This window comes from Pogonomyrmex barbatus, unplaced genomic scaffold (genome assembly GCF_055798465.1).
Source record: "Pogonomyrmex barbatus isolate J1 unplaced genomic scaffold, ASM5579846v1 scaffold2, whole genome shotgun sequence".
NCBI lineage: Eukaryota > Metazoa > Arthropoda > Insecta > Hymenoptera > Formicidae > Pogonomyrmex > Pogonomyrmex barbatus.
The window spans coordinates 15,992,248-16,015,638 of NW_028297116.1; the positions used below are offsets into that span (position 1 = coordinate 15,992,248).

The 23,391-nt window shown below is 38.9% G+C and overlaps 1 protein-coding gene across 1 annotated transcript in view; it reads right to left on the bottom strand.

Moving 5' to 3' along the window:
- The window catches only part of LOC105426826 (uncharacterized), a 37,314-nt gene that overhangs the window by 2,474 nt on the left and 11,449 nt on the right, over positions 1-23,391 (bottom strand). Inside the window, exons 2-3 of the mRNA XM_089076105.1 lie at positions 16,095-16,187; positions 6,006-6,288 (exon numbers count right to left, since the gene is read on the bottom strand). Of these exons, the coding sequence (XP_088932231.1) occupies positions 6,006-6,257 (252 nt within the window). The 5' untranslated portion in view covers positions 6,258-6,288; positions 16,095-16,187. The remainder of the gene's footprint in view (positions 1-6,005; positions 6,289-16,094; positions 16,188-23,391) is intronic.

A 23,391-nucleotide genomic window follows, 5' to 3' on the forward strand; every position in this document is an offset into this window, starting at 1 on the left:
AATAACGATCGGTCGCGAAACCATAAACACGCGAGTTCAAAGCTTCCTCGCGAGGATGTGGTTTGCGTTCGATCATTCGTAGAATTCTTGGCGTTGATTCGTCTTGCCAGCCCGCTCAATCGACGCACGTACGGAAATAGCATCGAGAGAGCAGGTGCTCGATCCTACGGCCCTGCTGCTTCGCGTTCATCTCACTGAATCGCGTGGCTATTATACAACACGCGAGATTTCCCAACCTTGGACCGAAAGCTTTTCTCGTTCTCAATCGTCGCGAACAAACTGATAAACAGTCGGAGAATTTTAAATTTTAAGTGCTTTCAAACTAAAAAGTCTCATTTATTGATGTTAATGATCGATAATTAATAATCGATAAAAATTAACAGAATTTCGGAAATTCAATGAGACATTATTTTATTAAAATAAAAACAATTAATTTCACATATTGTATTTGGTAAATTAATTGCGTCAATTTTTTTTTTTTTTTTTTTTTTTTTTTTTAAGAAAGAATTGAATACCGAAGCAGATTTCGATGTATGAATATAAATGCAAGTTATTAAAATACTAAAAAATTTTATTTGATATCGTTTACCTTTTATGCATAAATTTCAACTATAGAGAGATATTTGTCCCTGAGCTAGTAAACCTACATGAACGCGTTATTCATATTAAATGAACGTGTCGGAGTTTACGTTAAATATTAAAGACCTAATTCGTCGACTAACGCGAGTCAACCGCGTATACAGTCAAGTACGTGTGCAAGTTTCGTAATTATATTCTTACACGCTTTCGGACAAAAATGTTTTCAATAAAATAAATAAATGAAATTCTAATTAGTTTATATGGGACAGGTCACTCATACAATGGTTTCGATCGAAGATAACGCAACGTCGCGACCGCGCTCTGGAAAATGGATCAATTAACCGTGATTAATCCTTGATCGAAACGGAAGATCAATCACCGTCGCTCCGCATCAAGATCGCCTTGATATATCTCGTATCGCGATCTCGCGATTACATCCGTGTACATTCCGTGGAACATTCGGAGCGAGATTTGGCCTGAAATTCGCTTCTTAAATTCTTGTTAACGGAACGGAGAGTTCTCCGGCCACGGCGGTGGATTCCATTTACTGATTGGATATGGCATCAGTTATTCATCGCCGCTAGTCAAAGGAGAGAGCGAGAGAGGAGCACGTGCGGCCGTTATAAATACGGCGGATTTCCCGTCGGAATGCTGCTGCATTTGGAAATTCTCGACGGGCCTTCCCCCCAAACGTCCTACTACCCTTTCCATTACATCGCTCGCGCACGTCCATGTTTGATCGTCGCGCTATCAATAAAAAAACAGACCTCCCGCGTAATTCTCTCGTAACACACGGCAGCTTAGAAAGCTGCTGCCAAAACTTGAAGGCGTATTCTTCTCACGCTAAGGCTGAAGAAAAGTTAGGGCAATAACTAATACATCGGTCATCTTGCAGCACATCAAAATTCCCGAGTGATTCGATCCTCCTTCTTCCCTCCCCCGATTTCGTACAAAAATTTCGATATGATAAATTCACGATAGTTTCGAAGAAAGCGAACACGAAATACGGCGGCACGTAGAGAAAGAGAGACAATTCTCATATTTAATTTAATTCGTTTCATCGCGGCGACAAAAACAAATCAATTATCAGAGTGTCTATTTAAATCCGAAAAAAATTCTTTAAAAATTCCGACTGCAATTGTTAAAAATTCCAGATAAAATAAAAATATTTTTAAATGTGTCAAATAAATATATATCTATTGTGCAAAGTCATTAATATCTTCCATTCATAAAAGTTTATAGACCGTAAAATAAAATTAAGTTAACTCTCTCAAGTTTTAATAATTTGAAAAGTTTTTTTTTAGAAGAAACTATAGAAACTCTAAAAAATAATGTTTCATATTGTAAAAAAATGTTCAAACTTTATTTTCAAAAGCTGTAAACGAGAAATTATATAATACACACACTCATATAAAATCATATAAAATTCAAAGCATTTTACAAACTTATTAACTTTTATATTAAAATAAATATCCATCCTCATTAAACGAAATTACACCTAACACGAAATTGTTGTCTTCAATATCGAATATTGAATTAGTTTTAAAGTTAGTGTGCTCTGATGTTTAGAATGGATGGGTCCACTGTTATCATTAATTCAGAGCCGGTAAACTATCAATTATAATATAAAGACAAAATATTAGAAAAAACAATTTCAAAAGAATTCTCTAATTTTTCAATTTTCAATAAAATTCCCTAAGAATTCTGAGAATTTCAGATTTTTATAAGTAATAAATATCCTGATTACAATTTTTAAATAATTTTTGCATAGCATTTTTACCTTCTCGTTATTGGAGGATAAAACGTAATAGAAACGTGTCTTATTATAACTGATAAAATAGGTGAGCTAATAACTTATAAACCATATATAGATTACAAGAATCCGTTGAAGTCGAAAGGTTAAGATAGGTGGGAGAAGCGACGAGAAAGAAAGACGAAGTATCGGGTCGCCATTTATGGTCTTTTAAAACGCGCCAACGCAATAAACCATATTGTCTTCTCGAAGCAATATAATAGAAATAAACTGTGGAAGTCAAGCATTCGATTCTACACTTCTGAGGGGTAATATGCGATTCGTTAGCAGCCTTGTGACACGTCTGTGCTTCCTTTTATTTTTACATCTGACTCCAGACTATATTGTAACTAACGTTTTTATCACAGTTTCACGATAAAATCTTAACTCTAATTAAATAAAAAAATTAAAAAAAAAACCATCCAAATAAGTTTCTCTCACGTAAAACGGATAAAGAGCGAAAGGAATCGGAAATAAATGTCGTTCGATCCATCGTTTTACGCTCACAGATTTCGCAGATCACAAACCGTTCTTCTTTGAAATCGAAATCGTGGTAGATCCGAAATGCCGAAGATGCGCAAGAGAGAAGGAACGAGGGTGGATAAAGCGGCAATTGAAACGAACGGATCCGAACGAGCGAATCCGACGGCTATTATTCCGGCCGAGAAATGGTTTGGTTTACGCGCGCAATGACGCTGACGTATGTACGTCGGATCGGCGTCGCGGGTAGTCACATGGGCGCGCGCGACCGACGACAGCGGGAAACAAGGGCCGGCCGGAGCCGATCGATCTGTTCACCGCCGAAAATACACGCGCACACGTATACACGTCGGCGGGTATCCCGCATTTTCCGTGCCGGGGCTGCGCGATACAAAACGCGGAAACTGCACGCACGGTGGTCCAGAGAGCGGCGGCGAACAGAGAGAGAGAGAGAGAGAGAGAGAGAGAGAGAGAGAGAGAGAGAGAGAAGAGAGGAGGGAGGTACAGGAGGGTTCGCAGAAATTGCAGCCGCGCGACGATTCCGGGGCGAGAACGAGCTGGAGCTTGTCGAATCGCGACAACGTGCCAACTCGATCTCGGCGAGTCGTGCGATGACCCGCGCCACGCGCGTCGCTCTCGTTATTTGGACGCCTGCGTCTGATGTTAGACCGACATGAATAACGAAACGCCTCGGGCGAGCGCCGCTCCGCGCGGCCTTCCAATGCTCTCGCTCTCCGTCTCTCTCTCTCTCTTTCTCTCTCTCTCGGGTCTCTTCACGCGGTCTCATGCGCGCGTGCGGCACTGATAAAGTTATCAGGTCGAGGGAGAGTCTGAGTCCTTTTACGTCGAAGAATGCGCGCTCGTTCACGATCCAATCTCTATGGAATATCGGAATATCGAGATGTTCTCGCACGATCCTTCATCGTTCTCCGTTCTCGCGAAGCGGAAATGAATTTTTAGAAAATCCGCGAAAGGCTTTGTAACTTCCCCACGAAGAATTAGCATTTGATGCGCGATCGATCGGAGAAACTTACCCGTTGAAAAATTCCTCGCGACGATCCGATCAGTCGCGATTTGTCGAAATTACGATAACCAGATGCTTTTGAATCGATCTGAGAGAAAAAAAAAAAAGAATGTGAAGAGAACGGAGAAACATGAACTCGCCGCAAGGTCCATTGAATATTGATACTCGCGCGTGGATTCTCATATCGCCAAGTCTCATATCACATGCCGCACGCGTCTCGCGCAACAAAGTGCACAACTCTATGTCCGTTCTCCTCTTACCAACTGGAAAGCTCAAGATTATCATCCACGAATATTGGTAGCTGCAGCTTATTTTTCGATAACAGCCCCGTTTTCTCCGTACGAGCGCTATTCAGACAGTCACGAGATATCAGACACTGCTGATAAACGGATAATCGTCGATAACATTCTCGGGGGGAAAAAAATGTCCAGATTTTCGATTTAAGTGGCCGTTTGTACCAATAGGACGCTCTTAGAGATAGTTTAAAGATACGATACACTAACGTACACGCACACACAGATCTCTTTTTCGTGACTCATAATCCTCTCGGATCATCCGTGGCGCATTATAATCAGTCAAGCAAACATTATTCACTGGACGTCGCAGTCTCCGATCGTCTAAGCTTCGTGAGATATCAACGCGTCACATTAAAGCGATCACTGGCTTATTCCCCGTTCGCGACAGACGTTACGAGAAGATACGAGGCTCCGTAGGCTCCTGTATCATCGAGAGAACTCGAGGGGACGGGCGGACGAAACGAACGAGTGAGCGAGCGAACGACGAACGAACTCATGAATGCTGATGTAACGCACGCGCACGATCGGCCGGCTGCGTCGCATCTTCGAGATACTCCCGCACGCACGACAAGACACGACGCGACACGATGCACGTCTCGCGCGCAACTGAACGGCCGTGTCGGTCGCTTCGTCGAGCTTCGGTCATTTCCGCAACGCGGTGGGGGTTTCGATCTCGTCGCATCTTCCTCTGCGGCACGACGAGCACCCGTTTCGTTCTCTCTCTCTCCCCCCTCCCCTCGTGATCCTCACCACTCCACTCGCGCTCTTCCTCTGGACACCGTCGTACACTCTCTTTCTCTCTCACACACACACACACACACACACACACACACTCTCTCTCTCTCTCTCTCTCTCTCTCTCTCTCTCTCTCTCGCGCCGTCGTCGATTTGCGAGTTTGCGGTCGTCTCGCTCACGCCGCCGACGACGGTAGTGCCGATGCGCACCGGGGGATGAATAGAGGAGTCTGCCGCTTCGACGAAGCGAACGGTACAAAGGGGCGATCACACAACAGCGCCAAGAATCTTCAGTACCCCAGTAAATACGAAGAAAGGTAGTTCTCTGGGATTTTCAGGTTTAAACAGGGGAAGACTGACGTAAGGTATGCACCATCGCTCGGCAGGTATCTTGCACCCCGCGGGGTTCATGGGGAGTGAAATAACAAGCGATGGCAACGTTAAAATCTATTGCCTGTTAAATTTGCGTAAAAGCCATGAGTCAGCATTTTCCGATCCTGCCGAATGAGATTTTGCATGGTTGTTTCATTGATCGACGCACTTAAATCATTAAACGTCCTGGCGCTAGGGTGTTAATGAATATCTAAACACCGTATGTTGCATATACCAATTATAATGTTGTACTTTATTAATATCATAAGCAGTGCATGAAACAAGATAAGCCTTTCATTTTCTAGTATGTATTATCTTAATCGTCGTTTCGCCGCTAATAATGAAAGACTTTTCGTGTACGCAATTATAATGACGATAAATAAATAATAATTTCATTTCAAGTAAAACAATAAATTATTATCGTTCGCGATACGAAAAAAGAGAGCACGAATAAAAAATTAATATCTCTCATGAAATAGAATTTCATGGAAGCGATGACTTCACGTCGAGGTGAAAATATCTGATTCTCTCAGGGGGGTCGTGACTACCGACTACCCTTAAATTGGTGACTAAATTAGAAATCGCCTCAGTAACGGCGAAACGAGAGACCGCGCGCTAATGCGGTCAACTGAAGTAAAAAGCTAACTGAAGGAGTGGTAAGTAGACACTAACACTTCCGGGCGAGCGACTCGATATCGGCAGGGGTGAGCGGACTCGCCTCGGCTTTAGCCCCGAATTAATTCTTCGGGGGTGGCCAAGCTTCCTCCATTACCGCCGGCGAAACGAGCGGCAGTAAAGTGTTCTGGCTTAAAAAGAATACGTGTACCTTCATCCTGACGCCTGTAGAAACGCTTTTCCCTCTTCTTTCTTCTTCCCTCTCGCCGTTTCGTTCTCGACCTCGCTACGATGCGGTGAGTTTCCTTGAACATTTTAAGGGAAGGCCAGGATTTTCTACGAGTTCGACATTGTCGATTCTGCATCAGAAAGTTCCATCGACCATTGCTTTACTACCTTAGGGCAACAGAAAAATCATTTTCTTTTATTGAAAGAAAAAGTGCCATATATATTACAAATATTAAATATATTTAACATTTATAAGTAATAAAGAATATTTACTATCTGGAAAAATGTGGAATTCTTAAAGACTTTGTTTAAGAACTGCCTTGCCTTTGTTTAAGAAGTGCCTTGAAAAATTAGGAAATTCTCAGGGAATTTTTTTAAAGTTGCTTTTTCTAATATCTTGTCTTTATATTATTATTTTTATTTTATAACTATAATACAAGTTAAATAAATTCAATAATAAAGACAACGATTAAGCGTTAAGTGCTATTCTGTTTAATGAAGACAGATATTTATTTTAATAGTTGTTTGTAAAAATTGAATTTCATACTAATTATTATATAATTTCTTGTTTGTAGTTTTTGAAAATAAAGTTTGAAAATTTTATGCACTATCAAATATTAGGGTCTTTATAGTTTGTCAAAAATTTTCAAAAAAAATTTTTAATTATTGAAACTTGAGTGACTCTTTATTTTATTATTTATAAACTTTCATGAATAAAAAATATTAAGGATGTTGCATAATAAATTTATATTTATTTGTAAGACACATTAAAATTACATTTAAAAATATTTTTATTTTATCTAGAATTTTTAACAAATTGTTTAAAAAATTAGGCAATTTTCACAGAATTTTTTTCGAGTTTGACTAGATATTCAGTAATATATGTATAAATGTCATATATTACTTATAAATATTACACGTGTTTTCTGTGTCGAGAAATTCTTTCTGTCTCTTAAGTGATACGAATGGTCGGTGAAAACAAACGATTCTACGTAGTCCAATGATATTGTTGGTCTTGTCCTTCGGCTCCGAGAAAACAAAATAATACGAAGCGTCCAAATATCCACATATCAAGTCATAGAAATTCTTTCGTTTTTCGAAAACTCGTTTACAAAATAATAATCAAAAATATTATTACAATGCTTTTTAATAATTTTAATGTAATCATGAAAATATGTAATGATTTTTCTAAAACAAAGAATTATATACGAATAATTCACTGAAATTTACTCATTATTTTCGTGACGAAGTTGTAATGAGCCTTCTGCATCCTTTTTTTTTCATATTTCAATTTTGTACGAATTTAAACTTGAATATGCAAGAATGCGATATTGATGCAGAGAACAAAGCACAAATCGCTATAATCGCGTATTTCGAGGCGAGAATTTACTAAAACAAAGTTTTGTCAGATCAGATATGTATGTCGCAGTTTGTTGATTCAGTCTTCAAATATTCGTTCAGGAAAGGACTACTGATGAAGGTATAAGCCGCCTGGGGCTATACACGTATAAAGGCATTTTTTGAAAGCAAATTCTTTGGTTTGAACGACCACAGCCTATGGATCTACTCTCCGCCTGTAAGGAGCGAAACTAATTATACTTCGCGTTAGTGACCTTCGTCCGTAGCAGCTGTTTCTGTCCGCGTTTCTATGAGTAAGCAAAATGCCTGCGAATGCACGCGTTAAAGTTGAAGATATTGGTATTCTATTAGAATATTCTATTTAAATTGATTTTAAGTGGAACTTGAACAAAAAGTTCTATGTATCACAATACAAGTAAAGAATATAATACATATAAACGTATATATTGCAATATTATATATTATTTCTTGCATTCGTCATTTTCAAATTTTATATAAACAAAATTTAGACGATTGATAAAAAAATTCGAGAGAAATGTCCTACGATTTTCACGTGGTGAAAATCTTCGGTGGAAAGATAATGTCAAAATATGGCACCAGCAGACTCTGTCGCGTCAAGTCTTCAATTTATTATCTCGTATTATCCGATGTCGTATTGAATATTCGATGCACGAGTGATCTCGGTGGATGAAGAAAGAGCACCAGCGGCGGATGTTCAACGGGCGAAGAGATCGATACGAGCCAGCACGATGCCCGCGAGTTCCATATAATCGTGGAGGAGAGGAAAAAAAAAAGGAGACTGAGCGATAGCAGTCGCGTTGCTCGCGCCGCGCGCAAGCCGAGATAAAAGCGTTTACGGGGAAGTAACGGGGATGGTTCACCGGCTGGGGCGTGGTGGGCACCATCGCGACAGTATATACGAGGGTCAAGGTTAACAGGGAATGGGAATCCCATATGCCGACACGGTGGTTAATGCCATGTGCGTATTACGCATTCTTCTTGATTTTCAACGAGAAGAACGGAGGGTCTTCCACGTCTCGTTTCGCCTTCAGGTTTATTTTCTATTTCTGCACTGGGCCGCACTAAAACTTTCTATTTCGCTGTGGTCAAATTTCAAATATATACCTATCTCATTTTAAGTACAACCCGAGTACTAGTTCAGCTGCAAAAAAATAGTTGATTTGTCTCAATTTAATCTCAGGACATTTCTAGGACTTAAAATTCATCGCGATATTCCGTTTGTATTTTTCTTTCGCTCGATCAGTTTATTGCACGTAAATGCTTATTTTTATATACCGGTTTATATATTTATAAGCATAGATAATTAATTTTAAACGTTGACATTTTAAATTACTTATTTATATTTCTCATCACTGGTTATATTTAATGTATTAAAAGTTAAAACACGTTTGACTGAATAATTACGTGCTCAGTCGGTTTTATAATGACACATAGCACATTTGCGATTACTGTGCCGATTACTGTCATAAACGATTACTGAAATAAACACAGTAAGAGAGATCGAGCATGTACTTACAACACAAATCAAAGAACAAAAAGCACGTTTATGGCAAGCAGCACGGACAACGGGGATGATTCACTTCTGATAGGGGGTTTGCGATTATTACGAGGGTCAAGGTTAAAGAGGCAGATCCACATGCGGCGCATTAATTCAATCCGCACGTGTGCAGTTTTTTCTCTTTTCTTCCTGTGATATGAATATAATTTTGATATAGAAAAAGCCGCGAGCATCGAATTTACAGAAATAAACAATGAATGAATTTTAATGAATTTCACATTAGAAATCTATATAAACCTATAAATCTATTTTAGTAGACAACCTTCTTCTGCATTCTAATTTTGGAGAAGGCTTTAAATATTAAGAAAATAATGGATAAATTTTCATTACACTATGAGAATATAAAATAAAATTGAAAGCAGTATTTTCTTTTATTCACTTTAGAGAGAAAATCTTGTACGTTATGAACGCTACGTAATGTTATGTATGCTCTTTGTAAGAATTCCTGGAATTGCACTTAAGAGACCTTACTTATATTCTTGTTTGACAATTTCTTTCTTTCGTTAATGGATATTTATGGAAAAATAGCGTTATGCTATAAGAATGTTACCTCGATTCAAAATGAAAATGTACACATCTAAATGGCATTGTCCTTATGCATGACTGTTGCATTAAACAACCGTTAACAGTGTTCTAAAATATTTTATCACATATGTATATTATTTTTCAATATACTATTAATATGCATGTAAAATGAACAGGAAAGAATATAAAATGATATTATTATTTCTGTTATTATTTCTGTTATATTAATAAAATCAAATTTAATATATTATCAAATATATTATCAAATCAAATTTACAATATTATTAATATTACAAATAAAATTTGCAGAGTAATTTAGCAGAATTAAAATAAATTAAAATATAGATAGTATGTGTAATTAAAGCACTAAAAACTTTTCTGTTACATTAATTAATTACAGATAGAATTAGCCACGTCTGAATTCGAGATATTGAACACGGATCATCGGATGATTCAACTAAGAAGATGATCTCACACGTAGATGATAAATTATTCTAAAATAATCGGTGAATAGATTGTTTCAATTTTAAATAAAAATTAATAAAAATTTGCTATCGCAAAAGAGATACAAAAGATAGATAATTTTACTAACCCAAGAAGTCCCAATGGAATTTGAATTTTGTTGTAAATAGCTCGCAGATTTGGTCCCGCGATACCTACAGCGATGTCGCCATGCACTGATTGCCATAAGAACCACGGAGAATAATAGTGATTTCCCAGGTCGACACGGAATTCCTTAATGAGTCTCTCCTGGGCCGAAGGACAAGGCTGCAAGTCATGGCGACGAGGAAGAAAGAAAGTGAAACTAAAGAGGATAGTCGATGATAGAAATTAGGACGCTATGAAGCTGGAGAATTATGTCTTTTAATCATCGATTCAATTATCTTGCCAGCATATATATATATATATAAAAGCTAGTTCATTAATAAACTACCATTTTACACGTTTTCTGATAACGAGCTAAAATTAATTATCAGAATTTACAAAAATATTTAAAATATAAATAAGCACAGAAAAATTTTTATGAAAAATATTTCGTAATATTTTGTATTTACATTTCTCTTTCTTTTTTTCTCTTTCAAAATATTATCAAAAGATATTATTAAAGATATAATTAAAAGTAGATATTGTTTGTAGATATTTTTTCTGAACAAAAGATTGAGTAAGTTGCGTTTGTTTATAAATGTAGTCCGGCTGTGAAACCTGCACAAGCAATTAGGTGCCATGACGTAAATTGATACGCTCGTATCACGTCTGCATGGTCCGCATAGGTGCGAATGCATCGAGGTGAGGGTGGTAACACCCTTCTCAAGAGCCCTTGGTTAAGCCTTCGCCGCCCGGCAAATTGAAATTATTGACACGGGCCACCGCACATTATTGTCTCTTTATCGGAACATCGCCATTTGTGATTCTGTTCTTTTAATGCTCCTTTATTCTCTTTCTCATTCTCTTATTCGTTCTTTATTTAGTTCAATTTTACATCTTTACGCATTAATCTTTATATTATTAATCGAAGTTCACGATTAATAAATACAAATCGTTAATTCAGTAATTTACCACGTATTTTGCTTCTCTAAATTCTCTCTTTAAAATTTTTATTATTAAAACTTTTTTTATTAAAAAAATTTGGCACAGCGATATATCGTCGGGTTTTGTCGACGAAATTCACTAAGTAAATTATTATCGAGCGCGTCCGCTATTTACCACAACGGGACCCAGTTTTATCTCGATCTAGCTCACGTATATACTTATCGAGATGAACGAGGCGTTACTTATCGCGCAGCTAAAAGTGGCCATTAGATAAGACTCGGAACGCGTACACTGAACTAGAATATTACCCAATTCCGCTTATACGGATCGTACCTTTTTATGCGTTACATTTTCTCATTTTATTTCAATTAATTTATACTCATCGTGGCTTTTATTATTTTTATTGCCATATATTATTTTTCTCTATCGTTTTATTATATATATATATATATATCTACATGCTTATTGTGCTGCTAAAAGTGGTCTTTATTAATACACGTTAATGAAGACCACTTTTTCCTCGTCTTTCTCTCAAACATAAAAAAGGCGAAAAATATTGAGATATCCTCAGACATGTGCGGCTCTTCGAATGCACAGATGAGTTTTGGAGAATCCTCCTGTTGGAGCTTCCACTCTTATATCCTCATATTCCGCTTCTGCCTCCCCGCGATTTTTCCGCAATTCGCATCATCTCTCGACGTCGCTTCGTGGCAGTGTTGGCTTTTTTTTCTTTATCGCGAATTATGCTAATTACCGGAGTCCTTGGCGTCGGAAAAGAGCGAGCGGTTTTGGCGTGATGCACGTTGTTGTCGCACGTAGCTGGGCAAAAGAAGAATAGTCGAGGGCTTTAATTTGTCTCGGTGCAAGAGCGAGAGAAAAGGCAACCGACGACGACGACGACGACGACGACGACGACGACGACGACGACGACGACGACGACGACGAGGACGACCTCCGGTAAGTTGGAAACGAGCCACTACTGAACGGATAGAAAGTGGGAGGAATCGATTTATCTGGAAGAGAGTCCTAGAGCTCTTGATGGTCCTTTGTCGATCTGTTGGTTCCGCGGGGTACAAATTGGGAACGGTGAATCTTACGTCGTCGCAAAACCCGACAATTTGCATGGAATATTGGCGCGGTTATTTCGATCCTTGTCTCTAATAGCGCGTTTGATAGCGCCAAATCTAGCAATCCGTGTTGAAATGTCATTAAATTTTCATCTGCATGTTACATAGCAAAAATCGACGCAAGACAAAATTATAATATCTGACATAAAACTTTGGCAAGGTTTTTCAATCCGTATTAGAGATATTTTTTTCGATTTATATACTGTTATTTTTAATTAAATCTATTAAATAAATATTTTTATAACGATTTTTAACTGATTAAGAATTTTGTTGAAAATATTTCGTCATCGAAAAATATCTCAGTGTCAAGATTACTTTAATTGAACTCTTATTAATTCTTGACGGCTAGCAATAGCTTTTGCTTTAGCGAGAGTCGAAAAACGATATCGGATTAAAGTGTAACGACGGAAAGAGGATAACATTTCGCGGGCGGAAATTACGGAGTTAAAACCGAAAAACTCATGAAAGTGGCTGCCTCGGTAACACGTCGAAAACGGCTAACGACGTCGTTCGCAACAATGGTAAGAACTTGCCGCGGTAATTTTCAATTCCATTAAATCTCAGCGTGGTGGACAGCGACGAGTAGACGACCAGGTGTTCACCTTTTGCCGATTTACGAAAGCGCGTACATACATTCCTCTACCTGGACCGGTTTTAGGACGCTTTTTCAAGCGGTTCTCTTCCGTCATCGGTGAAAAAAAAAAAGAGAAGGGTGTCGCAGGCCCATGGCTTTCTCTTCTCGGATTCATTTAGGCGCGTAACGTCGCGGACATGCATTTCTCTCTTGAACGAAAAAAAAGGAGAAGCGAAAAGATTTTCCTTTCTTACTCGTACATGCACACCAGCTTCAAGGTTGTAGTCTTTTTTCCGTATGCTCTTGACGATCCAGAAAGAGCTGGCCAGAAAAGCTGGCTCTCCGCCGCTTTTCTTTTTTCCAGTTATCTTCCAAACCGGAATATTTTTTTTTTTTTTTTTTTTTTTGTTAAAGTCGCATCTATGAGTCTGCGCGGAATGAATCTCACCTACGGCTGTTTCTGTTACTTTCCGCTTATTCGATTAATTTGCGTTCTGATTAAAATCCCTAGTAGAGCTTAATTACGGGAGAGTTAATTGAAGAGAAGATTGAGCGCAAAGACGCATAACTATTAAGAGATGTTCCGTAGAAAAATAACAGCGGAGCGTATTTCAAACTCCGCGTCTGATATTTGACTTCTTCAGTTGACTTTAAGTAAACTTTGCTTTAAGAAATTTCCTTTAAGACTCGGTTACATAGAAATATATATAATTCAAAAAGATCGAGGAAAGTTGTTGTGCGCGTAAGCGCAACACAACGACGGCACAACAATGTACCGCAAAATTTTTACCACAAAAGATAAATTTAATCTATACCGGCTAAAAGACTTACGGTTAAAAGGAATGCGCAGTGGTGTTGGAATAGAATCTTATATAGAAACTTTTGATTCTAAATTCAGCTCTTTCAAGACGTTCGTATGTCAACTCAGCTTCTCGCTCTCGATCGCGGAGGAAGAAAGGGGGGAGAGAACGATTCAAACCAGGTGCGAAAGTTTCGGAAGGATACGAGAAACGACACTTTCTGAAGTCTCGTGTATCTGCATATGTGGAAGTCGTTTGCTCGAAAGGGTCAAATGTGACAGGGGAAGGTACAAAATGCTAATAAGTCGTCTATTGTATTCGAATGCGATATTATGTCGCGGCCGCGTTCTTTCTTTCTGTGGAGGCACGAAAAGATCCTTAATATAAAGTAGCGATTTCTTCTTTTAAAATAAAATGAGGTGTTCCTTCTAAGTCCTTCTCCGTCTTGTAAGATTTATTTGAAATTATAATCCGGCCGGAAGTATTTTATAAATGCATGGGAAACAACGAGTCTGTCTTCCTATTCTTAATATTTATCTCTTTAATCATAGCCGGGTATTTTTTAATAACCGTCGAGAAAATGAAAAGAATTCTGCGGAGGAAGAACTATAAATCGTAATCGTAAACTTTTCGTGATCAACTAGCATTATAAAGCGGATGGAATGAATGAATAAAGTTGAATATGAACACCAAAGTTTATGCATATATAAAAGCTCATAAATTCATAAATTTTTCAAATGATATTATTGGAAATTGAAATTCTGTGATGTTTATTCCAAACATGATATAATTCGTCAATAAACTTGTATAAATATCTTTTTTTTTTTCAAAAGAGCACATTGAAATTTTTATGTTATCCTTATAATGATTTTTTTTTTATTTTAGACGAAACATACGTTTTGGATATTTAATAAAATGAAGGTAATTTTGCCATCATATTTATTTATTTATATTTCGACGGTATTTCAGCTTAACGCTTTAGAGAAGTTTGTGGAATATTTCCTGCACATACTTCAACTTCGTGTTCGGTGTTGTTTTAAAAGTTTCAAAATGGAGAAACGCGTTTGTCGTGCGAGCGAAATGAATTCCTTGCCTCTTTGTGCGCACAGACGGTTACTAACGAATTATAAAACTGTCGAACTACAAATCCCAATTGTATCACTCATTTCACGGCTGGTCGTTTTGTAAGAGATATTGATTTTTTACTAGCGGGCCAGCGGCATTGGACATCGTAAAAATATTTTACGCGCAAGAAAACGCAGGAAAAAAAAATTGAATTCTAATAACTCTAACTCAAGATTAAGTGTGAATAATAGCTGACAGTTAATTGATACCGCTCAATTACAAAAATATATATTTCGCGCGAGATGTACAATGACGTTGCTTTATTCGTGTGTGCATTTCTGTAACAAAATTTAATTACGTCAAATAAATATTTATATATTTCACTTACACACTGGTGATGAAAAACTTGATACTATACGACGATCCGCAATTTTAATTGGCTCGCTTTGCTTGCGATGCTTTTTTCTTCACTTTATCGCGTGAATTCATCTTGTTTACTTGGGAAACATAAAGAGCAAAAGTGCCACAATGATGCAATGCCGATTTCCTCGTACCCTTAATCCCGGATATTATAGCGCAAGCATGTCGCAATGTTGGGATGTATAAAATAATATAAACCCAAGATTTGAATGAATTAAAGTCTTTTTACGAATATTTTATTGGAAAAAGGAAGATTAAAAAAAAATAGTATTAAATAAAATTTTCCTCGATTAAAAAATTAAAAATTAAATTGTCGAAAGACAATTTCAAAATTATCTGCAAGTGAAAAATTATCTGCAAGGGTGAAATTTTATACAGCTACAAACATTTGAAATAATCTGAATTTAGGATTGGTCGTCCGCTACGTTCGTTGCAGTTAATAAATAGTCTGCTTTGACCGGCACTCAACTCGATCGAACTCTCGCAAGCCGCGCGAGCGGATTAGGCGGTACGAGCCGGACGATGCGATTACAAATGTAAATGCACTACTGCGACCAGACGTACCACTCCCACGTCGGTTTGACCCTATCTTTGTTCATCGAATCGACGGTGATCCCCGTGCACACGTTATCGCCCGCGATATATACGGCTGTCGACCGCGATAAATACGGCTGTCGACCATCGCGGCGATCGGATCGACGTGACCAGGTCGCGCCAGGCTACTTTCGGGAATTAATGCAATTAATGCGCCGACTTACCGCCCGGATATTAACTCGATCCAGGATCGAGCGCGCCTGATCCGAGTATGTAAATTAGCCACGGGACACGTGAAACATCGTGTGAACATTGCAACCTTGCTGGCCCGAAACTTTCGACCTGCACGAACGAATAAACGTGAAGACCGAGATGCAAGAATGAAGGGAATCCTCGCGAATTGTAATTGGCCTTATATCTAGCTTCTTTAAGAATTCTTTTGTAAAAATTGTTCCACATACCACGACAAGACACACTTTTCATCCTGATAACACTGATCCCACTGATTCCTTTGAGTCTTCAATTTTAAGATGTTGTCACTGACGGAGATGCCACTGGAAGAAGAAATAAGAAAATTAATGACGACCGAGATTAGCGAAATATTAGACAAAATATATGCAACGCAAAATTGTTTTTTAATCGAAACGTATAGTAAAATTAAAATCTTTTTGTTCAGCGGAAAACGTTGTAGAAATAAGTTCGAGATATCGAAGAAATATCGCAGACAATGCAAAAGTATTGTGGAAAATCTGGGTCGGCGCAAAGTGCCTTTGACTGAAAACTGTGTCAAGTCGTTACATCATTTTTATTCATATTGTTCATTGTGGCATAACAGGCGGCATCCTCGTTGAAAATGCAATTAACGATATCGCGGCGTAAGCAGTGCTACTAATGGCGGTAATACTAGTAGTGGCGGTAATACTAGTAATGGCGCACAGTGAAAAGAAGTGCTTCGGCTTACTGCGGAAAGAATTAACTGGCAAACCACAGTTAACCACAGTTTCACCGGCGCGGCAAAGAGAGTTAAGAACAATACATAATACCTGACTTTGCAGTAGTCCGCGCAGCGACGCGTGCAGGAAAACGCGAAATCACTTACATAAGAACGGCTTAATTAAAATTGATAAACAGCCGGCACCTCGAGGGCGAACGACTTCGTTATAGCGGCAAAGTTTTCCTTTAATTTGCCAATTAATAACGTGATTCGTACGCTTCCATCCAGCTATTGCAAACGGAATATACATTTTCGAGAAATATAAATTCTTATTAAATACAATAATAATTGGAATATAATTCTATCGATTTATTTCTTTGATTCGCCTTCTTTAATTTTTATTTTTATTAATCGAGCATTTTTTTTACTATTTTAATAATCTGATAATATTGTTGACAGTTGAACATTTGTCGGTCGTTAGAAAGTATTTTAGAAAGTATATCTCGAGTTCATAGGTGAACGTATCTTTATCGTTCGTGTCGGAAGTGCATCGCGAAAATTTCCGTTCGGACCGAAAACTTTTCTCGCAATTTGTTGGCGAGAGGAGAGAACACGGTGACTCTGATGGCGTCAAATAATCTCATTAACCAAAGTGTATCTGATCGTTTAAAGTCGACCAAATGGTTTCGCTATCGTCAGAAAATGGTTCTGTTTACTCCCTTCCCGTCCCCGCCGTCCCTCGCTCTCATCGCTTTGCATACTCGAATGGACCCGGGAGTGTTCCCGAATCCATTAACGGACGGTTCGGGTCAAGTTTACTTAAGACCACGGCGCCGCCGTGAATCTGCCAAGAAAGCAAAAAGCTTTATTAGACAGTGACAAAGTGAGAATGGCGGTTTGCACGGCGGAATCATAATGAGGAACGAAGAAAAGTCAGGCTTCGATGAAAAATCACCTCATCTTACGTCGCTTTGAGAATAGCTGAACGCAGAAACTCACCGAGAGATCGTCTTCCCTAATAAACTTATGGTCGATCTTTTTCTTAACAAGAATGTAAACTGCGATCTGAATTCTTCCCGCGCTCTTGGACAGGAGTATCTTGTACAGAATTATCGCGAGCTTGAGAAGAAAAGCGTCAATTAAGGTTTTCGAGGACGGTTACTCTCGCCGGGCACGGACGAGAGGACGTTGTACAATTCTATATTTTCATGAATACAACAAAGTCCATACGTGCGACAGCGTGTAGTGCACGGAGATGGTCGCGAAATAAGTGGCCGTTAAATGCGGTAAGCTCGTCGAGCTGGGAGCTCGTTGGGAAATTTAGCTTTGAGATCTGGCTGTGCTATTCTACAATGTAGTTTATCCGAGACTCGGGTATTATGCGAGAAAGATCTCGGCAAACCGTCACTACAAGTACCTCAACTCGCGACATCGATATACGGGACGGCTAACGAGGCATTTCAAAGCGCGATTGTCTACGTAAAGTTGTACGATAAGGATCAAAGTTCTATCGGGAACATCTCCTACCGTTCTCATCGCAGCGACTCTCATTCTCCACGGAGACTCATACAAAATTACTCGTCATTGTCTTTCTCTCTTTGCGAGGCAATGGCTGGTAATTATTATTTAGCCGCGCGTTACACTTACACAACATCTCGAAATGGAAGCTCCCGTCTCTATTTGCCGCATTTGCATAGAAGAGAAGTAACAATAAATCCAATCAATGATTTTACGCAACGATTTAAATTAATCCCTCAATAAAAATAATTTTTTTATATAAATAAATCTATATTAATCATAAACATATAAAGAGGTCAGCTCTCTTTTAAATTTTTTGAGAAGCAGAGACAGTTTAAGTTTCTGAAAATTTCAATCTTGTCTCGTCGTTATTTTCTCATATTTTTTGAAATATAAATGTAAATCTGTGCTATAGCCGATGTTTAAACGACACTTCTATTCTACGCTTCTTTTCACCTTTTTTTCCTTGAAAATTTTTCCTGAATCTTAGTAACAAAGTGAAAGCATTTCCGTAGATCCTTAGTCATCCTTGGATCACCGATCATGCGACAACCGTTACGGTAAAGTCAATGTTTTCGGAACGGATGGACATGAAGATGGAGTGGCCGCGACAGACGAAGACGGAAAGGTAGAAGCGAACAGAGATGGAAGTGGTTACCATGACGACCATCGAGAGGAAAGAGAGTGGATCACGGTAAAGAGAAGGTTGAAGCGAAAGAGCAAAAAAGAGAAAGAACGACGAGGGGTGAATGAAGAGCTACGATACATGGGGTGGAGACCGAGAGAGGGAGAAAGAAAAAGAGAACTCGTGGAGAACGAAAGAGAAGTTACGATGTAAGGGATGCAAAGCGAGAAAACGGAAGATACTGGGAGAAAAAAAAGATAGGACTCAGGAGAAAATAAATGAGAAGATACGACTCGGAGTAGACAAGAAGAAGGACTGAAAAAAAAGAAGAAGGAAGCAAGAGTCGGCGAGACAACTACGCGACGACAGTAAGGCAGGTTTATGAGTGTCAAAAGAAGCGGAATGGGTAAAAGTAGGCATATCATGAGAGAGCGACAAGAATGTCAGAATCACGAGAAGATACGGTCCGAAAAATGCAAACGAAACATGCTATTCGGATATCTTCTGTATTATTCAAAATTGTCAGTAACAAATATAAATAATAAATCGTGTTCTTCTCTTAGACTTTTTTATCAATACATTTCGCTCTGTAGATTCACCCCTGTCGATTTCCCGAAGACTGAACGGAAAATAATTACAACTTGATTCCCCATTTCTTGCTGCCCAAATTTTAAGAGCCAGACGGGAGAGATTGCTCATTTTAACCGCTTTCAACAAAATATGTAGACTGACTTCGCCAAGATGGATAGAGATAAATATATATATATATACGAGCTAGAGTAAGACGAGAGAGATCGTCGAAAAACGGGACACAGGGAGAAACATCGAGAAAGGGTGGAGGAAACGGGGGTTAGGAAACGGCTGACTGGGAAAACTATTACTCTCTCTCCCAATCCTCCCCCGTCGTCTTCATTCCCTCGCCACCAGTTGGGTGGAGGGTTTGAGTCCCGAGTGATGTTAATTGCGCTGCTACCGCCAGCAGGCAATATGTATTCGAGGAACGCTCGGAACGTTCGAACGAAGACGACTTGTAAACGCCACATATTTGCACCACCTCCGCAACCTTCCTCCCCCATCCCATTTCTAGAAAGGTAACACTTTCGCAACGAAGATCGTAACCGAAGTGGATCAAACTTCCGTGTGTGCACGGTGACAATATCGCGCGACGATGAATACACGTGTGTTCAACGAGTTGCGATGGATAGTCAGTGCCATTTGTATGGTAATTTTTCGCGACTATACTTCGTCTAATTTGTGACGCTTCCCGAATATCGGTTCTGTGACACGCGAGAAGTTGCGAAACGACGGAAAATGGCGCGATAGCGATAGCTCGGAGGTAAAAATGTTGATTTTGTTGTTCGCCGTTGTGTATCGATATTTTCATGCGATATTCCACGGTACAAGTATTGCGACGATCTTATTTTCCGAAAATGTCTATCTACATTGTGGGAAAAGTGATGCCTCTCGGAATGATTAGCTAAATCTATGATATTAATGTAAAAGGAGAAATTTGAAAAATAATACGTTACTTATAAGTTAAAAACTGGCATGAAATATTTTGTAATTTTTCGATCTTTAAATTGAGATATTTTATTATTATTGCAAAAGTTTAATTCCAATGAAATATTATTATCTTTCCGTAATCTCTAGATGCTATTTCTGCGATAATACAAAAATAGTTATTTTTCTTTCCGATTAAATGTGCTTTGGTGAATTTCGAGTTGATTTGTCTCTACTAAAAATTGGTGCTACATATTTCCAGTCATGAAAAGCCGATATCACAATTTCACTAATGGAATCGCTAGGACGCCATTTATAGTGACAGATAAATATACCGGTTTAAATGACCGTAATGGAGAACGGCGATTTTAATCTAGTTGAATAATTTCCATTTTTGTGGCCAGGTGCAGGCACATGACATGCTGTTATGAATTGAGCACAAGAGTTTAATGCTAATGGTTAATTTGGATCGTCCTCGATTTAAGTGACTTTTGTCGGTATCAAAATTCCCATTAACATAGCTCAAATCTTCCAAGTTTCAAAAAAGGTTGATAAAAGGACGAAACTGTCCATTGTAAAATTCGATGTGTATTAAAAAACTCACAAAAAAGATTGTATTTTAAATATTTTGTTAAATATTTTTGTAAAAATATCTTTTTTTTTTACAAAATTAAGACTTTTCGATGTATAAAAAAATGAATAGCAACAATCGTATTTTCTTTGTAAACGATTGTAACTTGCCCTCGTCAATCGATTGCAACACAAGACGAGAATTAATGCCACGTAGGGTCAGTAGCATCGTATGCGACTCGATACAGGACGAGACAATTGCGCCCAATCTTTCCATTGGTTTCTAAATGAACGGTCATGCCGGTGTGAAAGGCGCAGCCAACATGTCATTACAGCGATAGGGCATCGTCAATGATACCGAAGACCTTGAGCGTTATACACCACATTTATACACCACATGAATCATACGATTGAAATATTTCAAGATTTTATTTTGTTTGTTTTGCAACATCAGTATTTATAATAATACTTATCGTGGATGTATAAATTTGTTACGAATGATTTATCGATCATACATTTTGATATTTGCAAACTATTAGTTACGATCAATTTGACAAAATGTATGAAAATATAGATATATCCTTCTAAAGTTGTGTAATGCAATATAAAAATAATATATGAAAATAAAAGAGGGAAGAGTAGATAATTACATTTAACATCTCGTTCATAAAATGGTTAAGGCAGCGGAAAAGCTGGCGCAATGGCGCTCAGCTATTAAAATTACACGAATTTACGTGAATTACGTTTCGTCGATTTTGTCCATTTTATTTAGCGACAGAGCGCGCTTTATGACCTCAGTAGAAAAATGATATTCGAGTTAATTTCGTTTAGCTTATTGCGAGCCGCTCGTACGTAATTCACATTTTTGTTTTAACGAAAAACACATACGCAAAGTCCATTTATTTTACGTCGAACGTTCTTTTCTCACTTTGACCGAAAAGCGTTTGCGGAATTTGACTCGCTTGACAAACAAATGCGTTCGCATGGCAAATGTGCAATTACGGGAGAGAAAAAAAAGGAAAAAAAAAATCACCTGGACAACCTTGCCTAATTGGATCTTGCGTGTCACGATATTACGCGCGAGAAAATTAATATAGCGGTCCGTGGCTAAACTAATCTGTCACTACCACCTGAATAAAGTGGAACGCTGCCTACGCGTGGGGGAAAACGTCACTATTCCTTCAAGAATATTAATGCATCCGGCCCGTCCCACGAACGGTGACAACGCTAATCATCGTTCGGATTCGCGCGCGTTGGCTTTCACGCATCGATGCAGCCCGCGCGAGAAGTGATTTGTCGGAAATAAACGCGCGGGAAACGCATGCGGTAATTATTATCACATCCTTGTCTCTCTTTCCTTTCGGGGTGCTACTATTAATCCGTACGTAATAAGACACGTTAATACGTGTGTTTTGTTTGGAGAAAAACGGTTTTCCGGAGAAGCTTCCTTTTCGAAACAGTCTTTTTCGGCGCTTTCCCAGAAATAATGTCATTAATCAACGGAGTATTTTCCGTAAATGGCATGTCAACGGAGAGAGACACGCTCGAGATATCGGCACACGCGGACGATGCAATTATCGGGCAGTCCGCGAAACGTTAATCGAACCCTGCGAGCGAATCAATCGCGAGCGACTCCGCGCCCTTATCACGACCAATCGCCGTCACGTGACACATCGGTAACGCCGACTTTCCTGGACTTTCCGGACAGCCCTGCGCTTTTCTAAAAGGAGGATAGGGGCTCTCACTGGGGCTCGTTTTCCCTTTGTAGATTACCCGTCGTATCATAGCGGGGGACACGTAGGAAATAAGATGTCGAGTGGTGCCGCGTGACGTAACACTCGGGTTCTTTCTCCGCCAGTTTTTATCATCCCCGACTGGTTCTCTTTCTCTTTCTCTCTCTCGCCTCGGTCCACCCTTTCGTCTTAATCAGCGTTTCCCGGTCTTTTGAGCTGGCGATCCTTTTAAGTATACAAGAAAGATCTCGATAATGATTCACCTTAAGTGTTATGCTAATGATATATACGTAGCATAATTTATGCTTATTTTCTGAAAAATATCATATCAGTTACTATAGCACAAATATAGATATATATTGATAGATATATATTGTCTAGTACAGATATTATTCGGCGAGCGGTCTTTATACGATTTCTGCTCGACGGAGGGGGGGAACACGAAGCGTACTTCCGGCCTGTTTAAGGCAATTCAACCAATCGCGTTAGGTGAAGCGAAGATAACGACACGTGCTAGCTAACGTAATCGTCTGCTTTTCTTTTCTGATATCGCGACTGCTAATTCCTCTGATGCGAGAAAAGTGGAAGGAAGGAAAAGTGGGATATCAACGAAATTAAAATGCAAGGTGCAATGAGAGCGGCTACTTGTGAAGGAATCGATGCAAGTGTATGCCGACTGCAAAAAGAGAAGAGAGCACAAGTGAAGGAGGCGAGAGATCAGAAGAGGAATGAGAGAGAAAGAGAGAGAATGAGTGGGGCAAAAAGTCAGCCTCAACACGGCCATCGGGCGATAACGGCTCGTTGATAAGGGCTTTCTCTCTCTCTCTCTCTCTCTTCGACACTTTAATATCTCTCCTGTGTGCGCCTAGCTTTTTAAT